This window comes from Oncorhynchus kisutch, linkage group LG11 (genome assembly GCF_002021735.2).
Source record: "Oncorhynchus kisutch isolate 150728-3 linkage group LG11, Okis_V2, whole genome shotgun sequence".
Lineage (NCBI taxonomy): Eukaryota > Metazoa > Chordata > Actinopteri > Salmoniformes > Salmonidae > Oncorhynchus > Oncorhynchus kisutch.
In genome coordinates this window covers 8,582,162-8,604,766 of record NC_034184.2, presented here as the reverse complement: position 1 = coordinate 8,604,766, position 22,605 = coordinate 8,582,162, and the positions used below count along the sequence as shown (strand labels likewise).

General features: G+C 39.7%; 1 protein-coding gene across 1 annotated transcript in view; it reads left to right on the top strand.

Annotated features, from left to right (window-relative positions):
• LOC109900072 (cdc42 effector protein 4-like) overlaps positions 1-22,387 on the top strand; it is a 46,639-nt gene extending 24,252 nt beyond the window's left edge. The window contains exon 2 of the mRNA XM_020495795.2: positions 16,158-22,387. Coding sequence (XP_020351384.1) covers positions 16,368-17,408 — 1,041 coding nt within the window. The 5' untranslated portion in view covers positions 16,158-16,367 and the 3' untranslated portion in view covers positions 17,409-22,387. The remainder of the gene's footprint in view (positions 1-16,157) is intronic.
• Positions 22,388-22,605: the final 218 nt, after the last annotated feature.

The following is a 22,605-nucleotide window of genomic DNA, read 5'->3' as shown; positions in this document are numbered from 1 at the left end:
TGTATAATACCACCATACAACAATATTACACCACTACATATATACAATACAACATGTATAATACCAACATACAACAATATTACACCACTACATATATACAATACAACATGTATAATACCACCATACAACAATATTACACCATTACATATATACAATACAACATGTATAATACCACCATACAACAATATTACACCATTACATATATACAATACAACATGTATAATACCACCATACAACAATATTACACCATTACATATATACAACATGTATAATACCACCATACAACAATATTACACCACTACATATATACAATACAACATGTATAATACCACCATACAACAATATTACACCATTACATATATACAACATGTATAATACCACCATACAACAATATTACACCACTACATATATACAATACAACATGTATAATACCACCATACAACAATATTACACCACTACATATCTACAATACAACATGTATAATACCACCATACAACAATATTACACCACTACATATATACAATACAACGTGAATAATACCACCATACAACAATATTACACCACTACATATATACAATACAACATGTATAATACCACCATACAACAATATTACACCACTACATATCTACAATACAACATGTATAATACCACCATACAACAATATTACACCACTACAATACAACATGTATAATACCACCATACAACAATATTACACCACTACATATCTACAATACAACATGTATAATACCACCATACAACAATATTACACCACTACATATATACAATACAACATGTACAATACCACCATAAAACAATATTATACCATTACATACATACAATACAACATGTATAACACCACCATACAACAATATTACACCACTACAATACAACATGTATAATACCACCATACAACAATATTACACCACTACATATATACAATACATGTATAATACCACCATACAACAATATTACACCACTACATATCTACAATACAACATGTATAATACCACCATACAACAATATTACACCACTACATATATACAATACAACGTGAATAATACCACCATACAACAATATTACACCACTACATATATACAATACAACATGTACAATACCACCATAAAACAATATTATACCATTACATACATACAATACAACATGTATAACACCACCATACAACAATATTACACCACTACATGTCTACAATACAACATGTATAATACCACCATACAACAATATTACACCACTACATATCTACAATACAACATGTATAATACCACCATACAACAATATTACCCCACTACAATACAACATGTATAATACCACCATACAACAATATTACACCACTACATATATACAATACAACATGTATAATACCACCATACAACAATATTACACCACTACATATATACAATACAACATGTATAATACCACCATACAACAATATTACACCACTACATGTCTACAATACAACGTGAATAATACCACCATACAACAATATTACACCACTACATGTCTACAATACAACATGTATAATACCACCATACAACAATATTACCCCACTACATATCTACAATACAACATGTATAATACCACCATACAACAATATTACACCACTACATATCTACAATACAACATGTATAATACCATCATACAACAATATTACACCATTACATATATACAACATGTATAATACCACCATACAACAATATTACACCACTACATATCTACAATACAACATGTATAATACCACCATACAACAATATTACACCACTACATATATACAATACAACATGTATAATACCACCATACAACAATATTACACCACTACATATCTACAATACAACATGTATAATACCACCATACAACAATATTACACCACTACATGTCTACAATACAACATGTATAATAACATCATATAACATTATTACACCACTACAATACAACATGTATAATACCACCATACAACAATATTACACCACTACATATCTACAATACAAATGTATAATACCACCATACAACAATATTACACCATTACATATATACAACATGTATAATACCACCATACAACAATATTACTGTAACGGCTTTCTTCTATCTCCTCCTCTGACGAAGAGGTAGAACAAGGATCGGACCAAAATGCAGCGTGATGATGATTCATGATATATTTTAATGAAGGAAAAACTATACATGCAGAAACTACAAAAATAACTAAATGAAATAACGAAAACTGAAACAGCCCTAACTGGTGCAAACACAAAGACAGGAACAATCACCCACGAAAACACTCACAGAATATGGCTGCCTAAATATGGTTCCCAATCAGAGACAACGATAATCACCTGACTCTGATTGAGAACCGCCTCAGGCAGCCATAGACTACGTAGACACCCCACAAAACCCCTAAGACAAAAACACACCACAATAACCCATGTCACACCCTGGCCTGACCAAATAATTAAAGAAAACACCAAATACTAAGACCAAGGCGTGACAATTACACCACTACATATCTACAATTCAAATGTATAATACCACCATACAACAATATTATACCACTACATATCTACAATACAACATGTATAATACCACCATACAACAATATTACACCACTACATATATACAATACAACATGTATAATACCACCATACAACAATATTACACCACTACATATCTACAATACAACATGTATAATACCACCATACAACAATATTACACCACTACAATACAACATGTATAATACCACCATACAACAATATTACACCATTACATATATACAATACAACATGTATAATACCACCATACAACAATATTACACCACTACATATCTACAATACAACATGTATAATACCACCATACAACAATATTACACCACTACATATATACAACATGTATAATACCACCATACAACAATATTACACCACTACATATCTACAATACAACATGTATAATACCACCATACAACAATATTACACCACTACATATATACAATACAACATGTATAATACCACCATACAACAATATTACACCACTACATATATACAATACAACATGTATAATACCACCATACAACAATATTACACCATTACATATATACAATACAACATGTATAATACCACCATACAACAATATTACACCATTACATATATACAATACAACATGTATAATACCACCATACAACAATATTACACCATTACATATATACAACATGTATAATACCACCATACAACAATATTACACCACTACATATATACAATACAACATGTATAATACCACCATACAACAATATTACACCATTACATATATACAACATGTATAATACCACCATACAACAATATTACACCACTACATATATACAATACAACATGTATAATACCACCATACAACAATATTACACCATTACATATATACAATACAACATGTATAATACCACCATACAACAATATTACACCATTACATATATACAACATGTATAATACCACCATACAACAATATTACACCATTACATATATACAATACAACATGTATGATACCACCATACAACAATATTACACCACTACATATCTACAATACAACATGTATAATACCACCATACAACAATATTACACCACTACAATACAACATGTATAATACCACCATACAACAATATTACACCACTACATATCTACAATACAACATGTATAATACCACCATACAACAATATTACACCACTACATATATACAATACAACATGTATAATACCACCATACAACAATATTACACCACTACATATCTACAATACAACATGTATAATACCACCATACAACAATATTACACCACTACAATACAACATGTATAATACCACCATACAACAATATTACACCACTACATATCTACAATACAACATGTATAATACCACCATACAACAATATTACACCACTACATATATACAATACAACGTGAATAATACCACCATACAACAATATTACACCACTACATATATACAATACAACATGTATAATACCACCATACAACAATATTACACCACTACATATCTACAATACAACATGTATAATACCACCATACAACAATATTACACCACTACATATATACAATACAACATGTATAATACCACCATACAACAATATTACACCATTACATATATACAACATGTATAATACCACCATACAACAATATTACACCACTACATATATACAATACAACATGTATAATACCACCATACAACAATATTACACCATTACATATATACAATACAACATGTATAATACCACCATACAACAATATTACACCATTACATATATACAACATGTATAATACCACCATACAACAATATTACACCATTACATATATACAATACAACATGTATGATACCACCATACAACAATATTACACCACTACATATCTACAATACAACATGTATAATACCACCATACAACAATATTACACCACTACAATACAACATGTATAATACCACCATACAACAATATTACACCACTACATATCTACAATACAACATGTATAATACCACCATACAACAATATTACACCACTACATATATACAATACAACATGTATAATACCACCATACAACAATATTACACCACTACATATCTACAATACAACATGTATAATACCACCATACAACAATATTACACCACTACAATACAACATGTATAATACCACCATACAACAATATTACACCACTACATATCTACAATACAACATGTATAATACCACCATACAACAATATTACACCACTACATATATACAATACAACGTGAATAATACCACCATACAACAATATTACACCACTACATATATACAATACAACATGTATAATACCACCATACAACAATATTACACCACTACATATCTACAATACAACATGTATAATACCACCATACAACAATATTACACCACTACAATACAACATGTATAATACCACCATACAACAATATTACACCACTACATATCTACAATACAACATGTATAATACCACCATACAACAATATTACACCACTACATATATACAATACAACATGTACAATACCACCATAAAACAATATTATACCATTACATACATACAATACAACATGTATAACACCACCATACAACAATATTACACCACTACAATACAACATGTATAATACCACCATACAACAATATTACACCACTACATATATACAATACATGTATAATACCACCATACAACAATATTACACCACTACATATCTACAATACAACATGTATAATACCACCATACAACAATATTACACCACTACATATATACAATACAACGTGAATAATACCACCATACAACAATATTACACCACTACATATATACAATACAACATGTACAATACCACCATAAAACAATATTATACCATTACATACATACAATACAACATGTATAACACCACCATACAACAATATTACACCACTACATGTCTACAATACAACATGTATAATACCACCATACAACAATATTACACCACTACATATCTACAATACAACATGTATAATACCACCATACAACAATATTACCCCACTACAATACAACATGTATAATACCACCATACAACAATATTACACCACTACATATATACAATACAACATGTATAATACCACCATACAACAATATTACACCACTACATATATACAATACAACATGTATAATACCACCATACAACAATATTACACCACTACATGTCTACAATACAACGTGAATAATACCACCATACAACAATATTACACCACTACATGTCTACAATACAACATGTATAATACCACCATACAACAATATTACCCCACTACATATCTACAATACAACATGTATAATACCACCATACAACAATATTACACCACTACATATCTACAATACAACATGTATAATACCATCATACAACAATATTACACCATTACATATATACAACATGTATAATACCACCATACAACAATATTACACCACTACATATCTACAATACAACATGTATAATACCACCATACAACAATATTACACCACTACATATATACAATACAACATGTATAATACCACCATACAACAATATTACACCACTACATATCTACAATACAACATGTATAATACCACCATACAACAATATTACACCACTACATGTCTACAATACAACATGTATAATAACATCATATAACATTATTACACCACTACAATACAACATGTATAATACCACCATACAACAATATTACACCACTACATATCTACAATACAAATGTATAATACCACCATACAACAATATTACACCATTACATATATACAACATGTATAATACCACCATACAACAATATTACTGTAACGGCTTTCTTCTATCTCCTCCTCTGACGAAGAGGTAGAACAAGGATCGGACCAAAATGCAGCGTGATGATGATTCATGATATATTTTAATGAAGGAAAAACTATACATGCAGAAACTACAAAAATAACTAAATGAAATAACGAAAACTGAAACAGCCCTAACTGGTGCAAACACAAAGACAGGAACAATCACCCACGAAAACACTCACAGAATATGGCTGCCTAAATATGGTTCCCAATCAGAGACAACGATAATCACCTGACTCTGATTGAGAACCGCCTCAGGCAACCATAGACTACGTAGACACCCCACAAAACCCCTAAGACAAAAACACACCACAATAACCCATGTCACACCCTGGCCTGACCAAATAATTAAAGAAAACACCAAATACTAAGACCAAGGCGTGACAATTACACCACTACATATCTACAATTCAAATGTATAATACCACCATACAACAATATTATACCACTACATATCTACAATACAACATGTATAATACCACCATACAACAATATTACACCACTACATATATACAATACAACATGTATAATACCACCATACAACAATATTACACCACTACATATCTACAATACAACATGTATAATACCACCATACAACAATATTACACCACTACATATATACAATACAACATGTATAATACCACCATACAACAATATTACACCATTACATATATACAACATGTATAATACCACCATACAACAATATTACACCACTACATATATACAATACAACATGTATAATACCACCATACAACAATATTACACCACTACATATCTACAATACAACATGTATAATACCACCATACAACAATATTACACCACTACATATCTACAATACAACATGTATAATACCACCATACAACAATATTACACATCTACAATACAACATGTATAATACCACCATACAACAATATTACACCACTACATATATACAATACAACATGTATAATACCACCATACAACAATATTACACCACTACATATATACAATACAACATGTATAATACCACCATACAACAATATTACACCACTACATGTCTACAACACAACATGTATAATACCACCATACAACAATATTACACCACTACATATATACAATACAAAATGTATCATACCACCATACAACAATATTACAATGTATGTGTGTAGAGTGCATGTGTCTGTTCCTGTGTGTGTGTCTCTTCAGTCTCCACTCTTCCACAAAGTGTATTTTTAATCTGTTCTTTAAATCTGATTCTACTGCTTGCATCAGTTAGTTACTTGATGTGGAATAGAGTTCCATGTAGTCATGGTTCTATGTAGTACTGTGCGCCTCCCGTAGTCTGTTCTGGACTTGGATTGTGAAGAGACCCTTGGTGGCATATCTTGTGGGGTATGCATGGGTGTCTTTGCTGTGTGCTAGTTGTTTAAACAGATTGCTTGGTGCATTCACCACAAACAAGTAGTGATGAAGTCAATATCTCTTCCACTTTGAGCCAGAAGAGATTGGCACGCATATTATTAATGTGTACATTTAAGTGCCAGCTGTGCAACAAAACTAGGGCCTGAAGGACCTGCCTTGTTGATTAGTGTTGTTAAAAAGGCAGAGTAGCACTTTATTATGGACATACATACATACTTCTCCCCATCACTGGTCAACCCCAAAGCCAATTCCTCCGTTGTTCGTCTTTCCTTCCAAGCCAATGACTGGAATGAACTGCAAAAATCTCTGAAGATGGAGACTCAAATCTCCCTCACTAGCTTTTCAGAGCAGATCACTGCACCTGTACATAAATGGGCTGTTTACAGATGGGCTATCTACCTACCTACCTCATCCCCATACTGTATTTATTTATTTATTTATCTTGCTCCTTTGCACCCCAGTATCCCTATTTGCACGTTCATCTTCTGCCGATCTACCATTCCATTGTTTAATTACTATATTGTAATTACCTCCTCACCATGGCCTATTTATTGCCTTAACTCCCTTATCTTACCTCATTTGCACTCTCTGTATGTATGTTTTTGTTTTCTTTAGTTCTACTGTATTATTGACTATGTTTTGTTTATTCCATGTGTAACTCTGTGTTGTTGCATGTGTCAAATTGCTATGCTTTATCTTGGCCATGTCGCAGTTGCAAATGAGAACTTGTTCTCAACTAGCCTACCTGGTTAAATAAAGGTGAAATAAAAAAATCTTAGCTACTGTTGTTTCAACGTGTTTTGACCATGACAGTTTACAATCCAGGGTTACTCCAAGCAGTTTAGTCAGGTCAACTTGCTCAATTTCCACATTATTCATTATAAGATTTAGTTGAGGTTTAGGGTTTAGTGAATGATTTGTCCCAAATACAAGGCTTTTAGTTTTTGAAACATTTAGGGCTAACTTATTCCTTGCCAAACATTCTGAAACGAACTGCAGCTCTTTGTTAAGTGTTGCAGTGATTTCAATTGCTGCAGTAGCTGAGGTGTATAGTGTTGAGTCATCCACATACATAGACACACTGGCTTTACTCAATGCCATGTCTTTGGTAATGGGTTATTGTGTGTATGAATCCTGGTCAAAACTAATGGACTATATATATATATATATTAGTGAATAGGGCTCCATTTGGGACAGAGACAAAGTTCTAAGGGAGCCAGGGTGAAGCCATTAGTAAAAGATGTCACCCTGGGGGGGATAAGGGCCTTTCAGACAGATAGGAAGTTAGCTAGCTGGGCAGCCAGGCAGTGCTGAAGTCGCCATGGAGACATGGCCAGAGAATTAGCTAGGAAGGGACACGTGAGAATTCTGGACTGTAGTCCAGGACAGGGCACTCTGTTGTGGATCCATGCTGCCAAGTCTCCCTGGTTGGCTGCTGCCTGGCCTTGTGGGCACTGTGTCAGTGTAGGCTATTGCCAGGTAGTACCTTCAACTGCTGTTGTTGACAGTGATCTTATGCATCAGTAGTAATACCTTGCTTTTGTCAGCCTTACTGAAAATGTCAACGTGTATATAATATTAACAGTAGAATTGGACAAGTAACTTGTTGTTTTAATGTGTTATGATTATACAAGTGGGTTGGTATACTGCAGGAGAGCAAAGCCAAGGACATACAGTGCCTTCAGAAAGTATTCATAGCTCTTGACTTATTCCACTTCCATTTTGTGTCACAGCCTGAATTCAAAATGTGTTAAATTATTTTTTTCTCTCACCCATCTACAGACAATACCCCATAATGACAAAGGGAAAACTTATTTTTAGAAATGTTAGCAAATGTAATTAATTAATATCTAATTTACATACAGTACCAGTTAAGTTTGGACACCTACTCCTTCAAGAGTTGTTTTTTATTTTTACTATTTACATCAAAGCTATGACATAACACATATGGAATCATGTAGTTACCAAAAAAAGTGTTAAACAAATCAAAATATATTTTGATGACCAGATGGGGTGGCGTATCACTGCAGAATGCAGCAGTAGCCATGCTGGTTAAGTGTGCCTTGAATTCTAAATAAATCAGACAGTGTCACCAGCAAAGCACCTTCACACTACCTCGTCCATGCTTCATGGTGGGAACCACACATGTGGAGATCATCTGTTCACCTACTCTGAGTCTGACACAGACATGGCGGGTGGAACCAAAAATCTCAAATTTGGACTCATCAGACCAAAGGACCGATTTCCACCAGTCTAGTTTCCATTGCTCGTCTTTCTTGGCCCAAGCAAGTCTCTTCTTATTGGTGTCCTTTAGTAGTTGTTTCTTTGCAGCAGTTTAACCATGATGGCCTGATTTCATGCAGTCTCCTCTGAACAGCTGATGTTGAGATGTCTGTTTCTTGAACTCTGACCCATTTATTTAGGCAGCAATCTGAGGTGCAGTTAACTCTAATGAACTTATTCTCTGCAGCAGAGGTAACTCTGGGTCTTCCTTTCCTGTATCGGTCCTCATGAGAGCCAGTTTCATCAGCGTTTAATGGTTTTTGTGACTGTACTTGAAATTTCTTGATTTTCTGGATTGACTGACCTTCATGTTTTAAAGTAATGATAGACTGTCATTTCTCTTCGCTTATTTGAGTTGTTCTTGTCATAATATGGACTTGGTCTTTTACCAAATAGGGCCATCTTCTGTACCACCACTACCTTGTCACAACACAACTGATTGTTAAGAAGGGAATAAATTCCACAATGTACTTTTAACAAGGCACACCTGTTAATTGAAATGCGTTCCAGGTTACCTCATGAAGCTGGTTGAGAGAATGCCAAGAGTGTGCAAAGCTGTCACCAAGGAAAAGGGTGCCTACTTTGAAGAATCTCATAAAATATATTTTGTTTTAACACTTTTTTTGTTACTACATGATTCCATATGTGTTATTTCATGGTTTGATGTCTTCACTATAATTCTACAATGTAGAAAATAGTAATAATAATTAAAAACCATGGAATGAGTAGTTGTGTCCAAACTGGTACGATAAGTATTCACACCCCTGAGTCAACACTTTGTAGAAAAACCTTTGACAGTGATTACACCTTTTTGAATCATCTTAAGTATGTCTGTATCAGCTTCGCACATCTGGATTTGGGGATTTTCTTCCTTTCAGATTTTGTCAACCTCTTAAATTTGCTGTTCACTGCTGCTCCACATCTATCTTCAAGTCTTTCCACAGATTTTCAATGGGATTCAAGTCTTTGCTTTGGTTGGGCCACTCAAGGACTTTCACATTCTTGTTCGGCAGCCATTCCAGCATTGCTTTGGCTGTATGCTTGGTGTCATTGTCCTGTTGGAATGTAAATCTTCACCCCCAGTCTAAAGTTGTTTGCACTCTGAAGCAGGTTCTCATCAAGGTTTGCCTGTATTTGGCTCCATTCATTGTTCCCTCTATCCTTACCATTCTCCCAGTCGCTGCCGCTGAAAAGCATCACCATAGCGTGATGCTGGCACCGCCATTCTTCATGGATGGTGTTAGACGGGTAATGAGCTGTGCCTGTCATTCAGCCCAAGAGTTAAATGTTTATCTCATCAGACCACAGAATCTTTTGGCTTATGCGCTCAGAATTTCACATACATTTTTTGGAAACTCCAGGCGTGCTGTCGTGCCTTTTTCTCAGGATTGGCTTCTGTCTGGCCACTCTCCCATAAAGGCCAGATTGGTGAAGCGCGGTAGAGACTTCTCCTTCTGGCAGGTTCTCCCATCTCAGCCAAGGAAATATGTAGTTCTGTCAGAGTGGTCATTGCGTTCTTGGTCACCTCCATGACAAAGGTTATTCTTGCCCGGTTGCTCAGTTTGGTCGGATGGCCAGCTCTAGTAAGAGTGTGGTTAGTTCAATATTTTTTTTCAATTTCCCAATGGTGAAGAACACTGTGCTCTTGGAAACTTCAAATACTCTAGAAATGGTTATATATCCTTCCGCAGATAAGTCTCATCACAATTCTCTCGGAGATCTATGGACAGTTCTTGGACTTAATGGTATAGTTTCTGCTCTGACATGCACTGTCAACTGTTGGTGTGTTTTCTTTTATAAATCATTTCCAAACAATTGAATTGGCCACAGATGGACTCCAGTCAAGTTGTAGTAACATTTCAAGGATGATCAAAATAAATTGAATGCACTTGAGCTCAATTTGGAGTGTCACGGCAAAGGGGTGTGAATACTTATGTAAATTATATACTTTTGGTAGTGTATGTGGACACCTGCTCGATGAACATCTCATTCCAAAATCATGGGCATTAATATGGAGTTGGTCCCCCCCTTTTGCTGCTACGACAACCACTCTTCTGGGAAGGATTTCCACTAGATGTTAGAACATTGCTGTTCGGACTTGCATCCATTCAGCTACAATCGCATTAGTGAGGTCGGGCACTGATGTTGGGCGTTTAGGCCTGTCTCGCAGACTGCGTTCCAATTCACCCCAAAGGGGTTCGATGGGGTTGAGGTCAGGGCTCTGTGCAGGCCGTTCAAGTTCTTCCACACTGAATTTGACAAACCATTGTCATGATGGAACAGGAAAGGGCCTTTCTCCAAACTTTGGCCACAAAGTTGGAAGCACAGAATCGTCTAGAATGTCATTGTATGCTGAAGCGTTAAGATTTGCCTTCACTGGAACTAAGAGGCCGAGCCTGAACAATGAAAAACAGCCCCAGACCATCTGCAAAACCCAGATTCATCCATACAGTTGACCAGGGCAGCTCTCGCAGGGCAGAAACTTGATGAACTGACTTGTTGGAAAGTTAGCATCCTATGACTGTGCCACATTGAAAGTCACTGATCTCTTCAAGGCCATTCTACTGCCAATGTTTGTCTATGGAGATTGCATGGCAGTGTGCTCGATTTTATATACCTGTCAGCAACGGGTGTGGCTGAAATACCCAAATCCACAAATTTTAAGGAGCGTCCACATACTTTTGTGTGTATATATAGTGTATTTCTGTAATTAATTTGTCATGGGGTATTGTGTGTGTGTGTGTGTGTGTGTGTGTGTGTGTGTGTGTGTGTGTGTGTGTGTGTGTGAGATTTTTAGATTTCTTTAATCAATATGGAATTCCGGCTTGAAGTCAATGGGTATGAATACTCTCTGAAGGCACTGTCGGCCTGCACATTGAATGAGAGAGAGAAGCCGACGGGCCGGCACATAGAGGAGAGGCAGGCGGGCCGGCATATAGAGGAGAGGCAGGCGGGCCGGCATATAGAGGAGAGGCAGGCGGGCCGGCATATAGAGGAGAGGCAGGCGGGCCGGCATATAGAGGAGAGGCAGGCGGGCCGGCACATAGAGGAGAGGCAGGCGGGCCGGCACATAGAGGAGAGGCAGGCGGGCCGGCACATAGAGGAGAGGCAGGCGGGCCGGCACATAGAGGAGAGGCAGGCGGGCCGGCACATAGAGGAGAGGCAGGCGGGCCGGCACATAGAGGAGAGGCAGGCGGGCCGGCACATAGAGGAGAGGCAGGCGGGCCGGCACATAGAGGAGAGGCAGGCGGGCCGGCACATAGAGGAGAGGCAGGCGGGCCGGCACATAGAGGAGAGGCAGGCGGGCCGGCACATAGAGGAGAGGCAGGCGGGCCGGCACATAGAGGAGAGGCAGGCGGGCCGGCACATAGAGGAGAGGCAGGCGGGCCGGCACATAGAGGAGAGGCAGGCGGGCCGGCACATAGAGGAGAGGCAGGCGGGCCGGCACATAGAGGAGAGGCAGGCGGGCCGGCACATAGAGGAGAGGCAGGCGGGCCGGCACATAGAGGAGAGGCAGGCGGGCCGGCAAACTGACTGGAGGATTGTGGTCTCATGCATAGTGAGTTGTGTAATAATGTAATAGGTAGTGACGGATCACTGCAGTAAAGAAAGCTTGTCCTCCTTAAGAGATCTCCTTAGCCACAACAGCACAATGTGCGGTTGCACAATTGTGACCCTTGAAAGCGGTGATGGTTGAGCTCATTTGCATGGTTGTTTTGGAGCAGTTAGCTCTTCATAATGGCTAGTGTTTTAGTTGTTGGTGAAAAGGTGAAGATGGAAATTCCATTATAAACTTTCTACTTCTCCAAACCCCTTGTTCAGTCATTCATGCTCAGTCTTAGTCAATACAGTTGTCCTTGTGTTTGTCTAAAGGGGAATTCTTTGTTGAGGGTGCAAAACCTCTCCCCACACACTAACAATCCTTATGACTGAGGACAGATTTTCTGAAGGTACTGAATAAAGAGGTTAAACCACAGTAGGCAGACAAGAAGATCATTGAATTGTCCTTAGGGACGTTCTGTCCTTTGAATGGAGAAGAACTGGGTTAACATATCATCTTTCAAAACCCCCTCTGTTCTCTCTGCTGCTACAGTTGCCTTTTCAGTTGAATGGGCCTTTGTTGTCAGAGATGTAAATGTTTTCAAGGGTGACGTTGCTTTTTCCCTGAGGCCCCATTCATCCACAGGGTATGAATACACGAATACTCAGAGACTAGAGGGTGTGTCGTTGTGTGTGTGCACGCGTGCGCTGTGGTTTTAAAACATGAGAATGATTGGATGGCGCCTAGCAGCCACATTGAAACCCTTGTTGACGTCACCTAGGCCTACTCATGTGCCTACTGGGCCTTATTGCTGGCTGCTGGCCTATCTGGGGACAGTAACTTTTATCCCATTAAAAGCTGCCAACTTTGCTACTGTCCACCCCACACCATTATGTTTTGAGATCTTATTTCATTGCGGGGTCAATGGTGACACGAAGACAGATTGGCTTAGGTAAGCAGACACTCTTGAAACGGCCCGTATCATCAGCTTCTGAAATGGCCCATATCATCAGGCTTATTGAGCCATAGGTCAAAATGCTGCCAGGTTGCAGATCAAAGTGTCTGCTGTGAAATCCAGAGCATGTAAGCAGTAAATGATATCCTCGTGGCAGGGCTGTAGACTTATCAGGGCCCCTGACTCTAATCACAAATGAAGTTCTGAACACAGTGATCAGTCACAGCATGCTTTGAGTGTTGCAATAATACAAGTGACTGGTGACATATGGACCGGATGTAGCTTAATGGGGTAGATGTAAGAAGGCTCTGATGGGCGTGAGATTCTTTAGGTCATTATTTACACACAAACCAGTACCTGCAGAAGAACGGCCGGGTGAAAAGAGTACAAGCTTCAAACGTCCCCTTGGCTTAAAGATGTCTGGAAATCTTGAGAGAGCGAGAAATCCGAGATCAAGCAGGAGAGACTCGGAGAGAGTTTCAATCTGCCAGTGACAGAAGGGTTGGAACAGAACAATAGTCAGCCAGTGACAGAAGGGTTAGAACAGAATGATACAGTCAGTCAGTGACCAGGGTTGGAATAGAACGATACATTTAGTTATTGACAGTCGATGCTTCTTAGCTGTTGCTCTAAATTAATCCAAGCTGCAGAAGAAATGTCTCGACTGTCAATAACTAACTGTATCATTCTGTTCCAACCCTTCTGTCTTCATAGTTTTTTTTCATCTGCTCTTTATTCCTGGCAGCTGGAGGCCCCTCAAGCTCCCAGTATTTTATGACTGTAGGGTAATATAGGAGAGAGAGAGGCGCAGAGAGGGGGAGAGAGGCAGGCACGGGCCCAAATGGGAATTGCAGAACTGCGGCAGTAGAACAGAGTACTGTAGTGGAAGCAGGGACCCCAGATAACAGACGGCCGTCTCCTAAAAATTGAAAAGCCCAACTGATTAATATTCCGGCTGCCACTTTTAAACAATATTTCAGCACTTATGGGAACTTGGAAGCCCTATTAAAGACACGTATTTGCATGAAAAATGTGTTCTGATGACTTGAAACGTGTTTCCCCTGTTTTAAAAAAAGTACTTTTAGTTCAGGCAGAGAAAGGTTAGAATTCCAGTTAAGTGAGAAAGAACTTAAGTCCCCCCACCCCCTCTACTTCATTCCAGAATACCTACCTTAAGTCCCCCCACCCCCTCTACTTCATTCCAGAATACCTACCTTAAGTCCCCCCACCCCCTCTACTTCATTCCAGAATACCTACCTTAAGTCCCCCCACCCCCTCTACTTCATTCCAGAATACCTACCTTTTGTCCCCCTAGAGTTTGGAACCACTCAACTGGAGGTTTAATTTCAAAGCCCCGGCCTGGCAACAAAAGTTTCCACATTTGAGGCAGAGCGGCATAGAAGAAGAAAGTTGTCTTGATTCTGGCCGCAGACGCAGCCAGCAGCTATTGGAAATAGATTGTTCACTGTCATGTGTCATGTGCTTATTCTCCGAAGGAATAACATTACAAAGCTACTCTGTGTTATAGTTAGTTTCTATGCCAACTTTGAGGATCTGAGTTGGTTTGCATGGTTCTTGCAATGTGATTTTAATGTGTCCTCTCTTCTGTTTTTCCCTTAGGTTGATTTGTGGATTATCTGGACCAGAACTCACCGTAGCTGTTTGAAGGACCACAATGGCTGGGTACTCTAGAGACCTGGTTCAAACCTTGCCTTGACAACACAGTTTACAATTAAATGTGAGAAAGGAACAACCATCACATAACTCTCAGCACCAATCAGGTGTTTCTGGTCTTGTTGCGTATTAAATCAGACTTCATCAGACATCACCATGCCTATTCTCAAGCAGCTAACCTCGAACCAGTCCAAGCGTCGCTCCCGGGCCGACCTGACTGCGGAGATGATCAGCGCCCCTCTGGGGGACTTCAGACACACCATGCATGTGGGTCGTGGCGGGGACGCCTTCGGGGACACCTCTTTCCTAAGTACCCGGTCTGGGGAGCCCCCTAAAGAACAAGTTCCAGAGGTCCAGCAGAGCTCCCCTGGACCCAAACCAGGCCTGCTGTCCCGAACCTTCAGGAGCAGCAAGCGTTCCCAGTCGGTGAACCGCGGTGACATGTACAAGAACAACTCATTGGCGCCCCACGGTGGCTCGCCAAACTTTGTGAAGAATGCCATCTCCCTGCCCTACCTCAATGACGAGGACGTGGTCAGGATGGGCGGTGGTCAGCAGATGCCCAAGAGCGTCTCCTCCAGCCCTCTGAAGAAGCTGCCCGAGGTCGATGGAATCAGAAAACCAGTCAACGGTGCCTCGGCCATGGCGATGCTGGATCTGGAGTTTGACGAGCGTAACTTTGGAGAACTGACTGACCTGCCCCCATCACATCCTCGGGGTGGCGGGATGAAGCACGCAGAGTCCATCATGTCATTTCACATTGACCTGGGACCCTCCATGCTGGGGGACATCCTCAGCGTCATGGAAAAGAAGGGCTGGGAGGAAGATGACCTGGGGTACGAGGAGGGGAAGGGCAGTGAGGGCCGTGGGTCACCCCCCTTTAGCCCTCCCACCACGGAGGATGAGATCGAGGACCAGGTGGATCTACAGGCTCCAGTCAGGCCCCCACGCACCTATCCTCAGCAGAAGGTCATGGCCGACCCCCTCTACACCCCTCGCAGGAACTACCACCCCCACAGCCACCTGGACAGCTGCTCCGTGTCCTCCTCCGGCTCTGCCGCTCTTGAGGAGAAACCACTCCACCACCTGCAGGAGGGGGACACGGACAGCGCCAAGTACAGCTCTCGGGGGGCTGGAGGGGAGGACGATAAAGACTTCTCCTTCATGGACGAGGATGATGATGAGATCAGGGTGTAAAACAGAACAGGGCTGTAATGTCACCACCACAGAATGTGGTTAATAAGGACACCAGAACGTGGTTTGTGAGGTCCCCGAAGGAGACAATTATTTTTCATGAGTTTTGATGCTATAATAAGTCTGGGAGGGGTTGGGAGCACGATAAAGACTGGAAAAATCCCCACAAATGGATCTATCCTGAGAACTTATATACGGGAACATCCTGTTCTGCTATACCTCCTGGATCAGGAATACCCATACACCATCTGTTATTTAACCTTATTTACTCGTGTGTGTGTGTGTGTGTGTGTGTGTGTGTGTGTGTGTGTGTGTGTGTGTGTGTGTGTGTCCAACTGTCAATGGAAACGAAAATGCCTGTCCCATGAGTCCATTTCTCCAGCCCATTACAGAATTCCGTGTCGACCACTAACTCTCTCACACACACACACACACACACACTGCAACTCTGAGACACCAGTTATTGGTTTGAGGGATTCTTTTTTGTAGAACTATGATCTGTCATTATGATGATCTAATCCCACAGTTCCAATATGTCATTAAAGTGTGTTTCTCCTTATAAGGGGATCAACCCTTATATCCACTCATATTCAACATGAACCATATCCCACCATTGTCTTTCCATTCAGAGGATGTCCCTTCATGGTTACCATAGCTACAGTCCTGGCTACAGTACTAGGATATTCCTTATTGCCCATTATTAGGTAAGGGAAAACCAACCAGCGCTCATGACACTGATTGTCACATTCTTTGAAAGCAGACATATGGAGATTGACAGAGGTCACAGAGGTCGACGCGTGAACTGTTGATCACCCAGGAGGAGGTGTAATGCGTGGGGTGTAGAGTCATGTGAGGTCACGGACTGAACTGTATATTTCCCACACTGCTTTGGAGAAAGGAAGTGAAATGTATCCCAGCATTCTTTGGGGCATTGACTGGATTGTATGTGTATGTGTGTGTTGAGTGAGGTGAGATGCAGTTAAAATATTGGTTTTGTTCATGTTCAAAGGGTAAATACAGGTGGCTTCTCCTATGTTTACTACATACAGAATTCATCAGTTGGTCTTCAGGTTCTTCATCAATGGCACAACTTGGTTGTTCATTATTCCAACCATTAGTCTGCTTTATTGTACTCTTCACTAGACATACTCTATACAGCCAACACACTCTGAAGTCCTAAATTATCAGTTAGCTTGTTTCGTTTGTTATCTAATAACTACTTCTAATAAGGGGTCGATCATATTGTGCACTGTTTTAAGTCACCATGTTGATTGGAGGAATTTAGTTAAAGGTTGGATTTTGGTGATCTTTAGTTGTTCTAAAGCCTAACGTACTAGCCTACTCAGTGAGCCAGCTTAAGCCTTAGCTTTGGAGTTGATTAGGCTAGGTTTGGGTTTGGTGAGTGAGTCCATGACACTTTAGCTTAGATCAATGGACTCAGTCATATATCCCCTGCAAGCACTGCCAAGGTGTAGCAACAGCTCACTCCCTAAAACACTAACTATTGTACACAACAAATCTTTGTTTTGTTTCCATGTAAATGTTTTAAATTAACTTGACTTATTATTAAATACAAAAAAATGAAAATGTTGAAAATAAATGGCCTTTTTGTAGAAGCTTTCATGACCAGTAGTGCTTTTATTGTACAAATGTTTAGAAACCGATGGAAACAAATACATAACTCACAGGAGCAGAGATGGTGGTTGTGAACAAGAGAAGTGACCGTAATGTAGACTGTCATATCTATGTGGTCATCTCTTCCCCCGTACACACCCTAGGCTTGTAGGATCAGGAGAAAGAGAGGAGTTTGAAGGGAGGAGGGTATCAGTAATAGGAGAACACTAGTTATAAGTGACAATATTACCCTCCTCTCGCCATTGTGCCACGCAGACCTGGCTACTGTAGGAGCAGATTGAATCAGCACACCCTCTGGCTTCCCTCTCATTCATAAACATACTGTAGGAGCAGATTGAATCAGCACACCCTCTGGCTTCCCTCTCATTCATAAACCTACTGTAGGAGCAGATTGAATCAGCACACCCTCTGGCTTCCCTCCACCCTCTCATTCATAAACATACTGTAGAAGTATATTCAATCAGCACACCCTCTGGCTTCCCCCCACCCTCTCATTCATAAACATACTGTAGGAGTAGATTAAATCAGCACACCCTCTGGCTTCCCCACCACCCTCTCATTCATAAACATACTGTAGGAGTAGATTAAATCAGCACACCCTCTGGCTTCCCTCCACCCTGTCATTCATAAACATACTGTAGGAGTAGATTAAATCAGCACACCCTCTGGCTTCCCTCCACCCTCTCATTCATAAACATACTGTAGGAGTAGATTGAATCAGCACACCCTCTGGCTTCCCTCTCATTCATAAACTTACTGTAGGAGCAGATTGAATCAGCACACCCTCTGGCTTCCCTCCACCCTGTCATTCATAAACATACTGTAGGAGTAGATTCAATCAGCACACCCTCTGGCTTCCCCCCACCCTCTCATTCATAAACATACTGTAGGAGTAGATTAAATCAGCACACCCTCTGGCTTCCCTCCACCCTCTCATTCATAAACATACTGTAGGAGTAGATTAAATCAGCACACCCTCTGGCTTCCCCCCCACCCTCTCATTCATAAACATACTGTAGGAGTAGATTAAATCAGCACACCCTCTGGCTTCCCTCCACCCTGTCATTCATAAACATACTGTAGGAGTAGATTAAATCAGCACACCCTCTGGCTTCCCTCCACCCTCTCATTCATAAACATACTGTAGGAGTAGATTAAATCAGCACACTCTCTGGCTTCCCTCCACCCTGTCATTCATGAACTTAGTTGGCTGATCGGTCGGTAACCAAACCAATGACTTATCCATTCATGAGTCATATGTTTGGGAAAGGAAAAGACAGGCGCGCCTGCTCCCTTTCCCTTTAGATTCCTCCGACAGTATTTGCATCCCAAATTGCACCCTATTCCCTATATAGCGCACTACTTTTGACCAGGGCCCATAAGGCTCTGGACAAAAGTAGTGCACTATATTGGGAATAGGGTGCCATTTAGGATGAATGAAGTGTGACTATAGGTCCCCCTCCCTCTCATTAATTTGGTCAGATAAAAATCTAATCTGTTAAAGTAAAGCAGGAAGTCCCTGCTCACACCTTCCTGGATCCCTGAGTATTGTCGCGTTCAAAACAACTGGGAATCTCTGAACGAAGTCTGATTGGGAAAATAATTTTGAACAGTCATCCAAGTCGGAAACTTGGGCATCTTTCTAAAACTGACTTTATTTTCCGACCGGAAGATCATTGATGTTGCGATTTGACCTAGTTTTTTTCCTCAGAGTTCCCAGTTGTCATAATCTATTGACTTCATGCTTGACACATTTGTGCCATATGTGACACTGGGGATCACTGTTTTTGTTCCCTGTTATGGTGTTGATTGGTTGTTTGGAGGGGGGAACACATTATCCAATGGTATTAGGTCAGGGGAGGAACCTAATGCCAGGCAGGATGTGACATCACTCAACCATATGTTCATGCTATGTATGTTTGAGTTCCATGTGTACATGTCTGTATTAAAGAGAGATCGGTTCAGAGATTAAAATGACCAGGTGGAAATGTGCCAAGTATGTATGTAATCATTCTCTGACATGTCATATTGAGTCTTGATGTCTGAGGGAAACATTTACGGGCTACAGCAGTACAGGGAACATAAATCTCAGGCCTCTCACGCTGTTCATTTGTAAATGGGCCAAATTTGGGATTTCTTTGTTATGTTCTTATTGTTTTAAACTCAGTTGCTTGTTCCATTGTTGTAGAATATGTCTATGGAAAGTGGGTTAAACTGTTGCAATCACTTAGCTGTTCTTCACCAATGCTGGGACACTTTATAAAGAACCTTTTAATTTTCTATCAAAGCACTCATACCTGTCCACCCCCATTTTATTTGCTACTGAAGTGAAGTAGATACATACTAATGGTGCCATCCATGATGTGGGGGGGGGGGGAGAGTCATACAAGGGGAAGGGATTGTGAAAAAGAACTGGCTTAAAGGTTCAGCTGGAGATTGTTTCATTTTTTTCTGCTCTGTGGCTGGTTTTTATGCCAGGTATGTGCTACTTTTCTTTTTCTTTCTCATTCTACTGTGTGTATATACTGAACAAAAATATAAATGTATGAATGTAACATGCAACATGCAACAAGAGTTCTAGTTCATGAGGAAATCAGTCAGTTGAATTAAGTTCATTAGGCCCTAATCTATGGATTTCATGACTGCGAAGGTCAAAGATACCTTAAAAAAAATGGGCCTCAGTATGGGCCGTCACAGTATCGCTTTAATTCAACTGTAGCTTATGCCTGCCCATACCATAACCCCACCACCACCATGGGGAACTCTGTTCACAATGTTGACATCAGCAAACCGCTCGCCTACACAACGCCAAACACGTGGTATGCCGTTTTTGAGGCCGGTTGGACATACTGCCCAATTCTCTAAAACAACGTTGGAGATGTCTTATGGTAAACAATTTAACATTAAATTATCTGGCAACAGCTCTGGTGAACATTCCTGCAGTCAGCATGCTAATTGCATGCTTCCTCAAAACTTGAGACACATGTGGCATTGTGTTATGTGCACATTTCAGTGGCCTTTAATTTTTCCCAGCACAAGGTGCATCTGTGTATTGATCAGGCTGTTTAATCAGCTTCTTGATATGCCACCCCTGTCAAGTGAATGGATTATCTTGTCAAATGAGAAATGCTCACTAACAGGGATGTTAACAAATTTTTGCACAAAATTGAGAGACATTTTGTGCGTATGGAACATTTCTGGGATCTTTTGTTTCAGCTCATGAAACATGGGACCAACACTTTACATTTTGTGTTTATGTTTTCGTTCAGTGTATTTACCTCTCACACTTCCTCCTCTTTTGAAATACCAGCTATATTTTTCAATAAAAAGAAAGTTGGTCATCTTTATATGGAGCGGTGTTGTGGCTCATTTCGTATTCTGTGTTATGTTATGTTGTCTATCTGTCCCTATGGGAACCTGTTTCATAGAGAAAACACTTGAACAAGTCCGTTCACGTTTTATTTATGCAGTTAGCAGCATAAGGGGCTGAGGTGCAACTTGTGTAAGACGCTGGTATTCACACTCAGTGTTGCCAGAGATGCTCCTCTCCATCAAGTCCACACAC